This window comes from Sinocyclocheilus rhinocerous, unplaced genomic scaffold, assembly GCF_001515625.1.
Source record: "Sinocyclocheilus rhinocerous isolate Xijiao unplaced genomic scaffold, SAMN03320098_v1.1 scaffold3870, whole genome shotgun sequence".
Taxonomy (NCBI): domain Eukaryota; kingdom Metazoa; phylum Chordata; class Actinopteri; order Cypriniformes; family Cyprinidae; genus Sinocyclocheilus; species Sinocyclocheilus rhinocerous.
In genome coordinates this window covers 144,690-145,804 of record NW_015662158.1, presented here as the reverse complement: position 1 = coordinate 145,804, position 1,115 = coordinate 144,690, and the positions used below count along the sequence as shown (strand labels likewise).

General features: G+C 33.0%; 1 protein-coding gene across 1 annotated transcript in view; it reads right to left on the bottom strand.

Annotated features, from left to right (window-relative positions):
- ltbp4 (latent transforming growth factor beta binding protein 4) overlaps positions 1-1,115 on the bottom strand; it is a 79,260-nt gene that overhangs the window by 13,045 nt on the left and 65,100 nt on the right. The window contains exon 20 of the mRNA XM_016537340.1: positions 327-378. Coding sequence (XP_016392826.1) covers positions 327-378 — 52 coding nt within the window. The remainder of the gene's footprint in view (positions 1-326; positions 379-1,115) is intronic.

Here is a 1,115-nt window from a genome sequence, read left to right as displayed (position 1 = left end):
CTCTAAACACACACACACACACACACACACACACACACACACACACACACACACACACACGCACACACACACACACACACAAACACACACACAACGCATGAGATCATTCCATGCAGAAGCCATCAGTAATGCTCAGTCTCACAAAATGTGTGCTCTGTTCTGGACGATTCAGATTGAGCTGAATTCACAGGAAGACCAGATAACTGCGCATTAAGTCAAATTAGCCAAATTACTGAAAGCTGCTCTATGGTTGGCAAAAAAGTGTGCAAAAACACGTCTTTTATTTTCCACCTATTTCCACAATTTAGTTTTCATGAGCATTTTACGGCCTCTCTCTGACCCGCTGAATCAAACAGGCTGATTTTTGCTGTACTGTGCCTTTAAGATATCAGTGTCAAATGCCTATGGAGGATTCTGAGTGCCATAATAAATACATTTTTGATTAAAAGTTTCTAATAAATAAAAAATAAATAAATACACATAAATGTCAGTAAATAATTAAAAATAAAAAAATAATAAATATTTAAATAAATTAAAAGTGTCCATAAAATGTAAATAAATAAATGACTAAATAAATGTCAGTAAACAAATAATTAATACAAAATGTGTCAATAAATAAATGCCCAAAAATAAATAATTAAAATGCCATTAAAACAAATACATATATTAAAAAATAAATAAATCATGAAATGTGTCAATAAAATAAATAGTTAAAAAAGCAAAAAAAAAAGCAAGTCATATAGGTTTGGACTTACATTTTTAATAATTACTGAAATAAAACTAAATATTTTTAATGAAAGTATATGCACTTACAATATAAATTTCAATGACTAAATTATTCAATACTTATAAAGTTTTAAGTCTACAAGAGTTACGAGTATGAGGTGCAGATGTTTCCCTTTATCGCATTCTGCGCAATTATCCTGCATCTTGATTCGATCTCATCGGGTGTGTGGTGGACGTGTTGAAAGGAGACATGTTTACTCCAGACGTTTGACTAATGCAGTTCCCTTTCAGTCAGTCACGTTCGACGTTACGTCAGTCGTGACTGACGAATTGGGATCTCGCCCGAGAGCCCAATCACCTTCGAGTGTAAACTAAACAAGCCAATGACA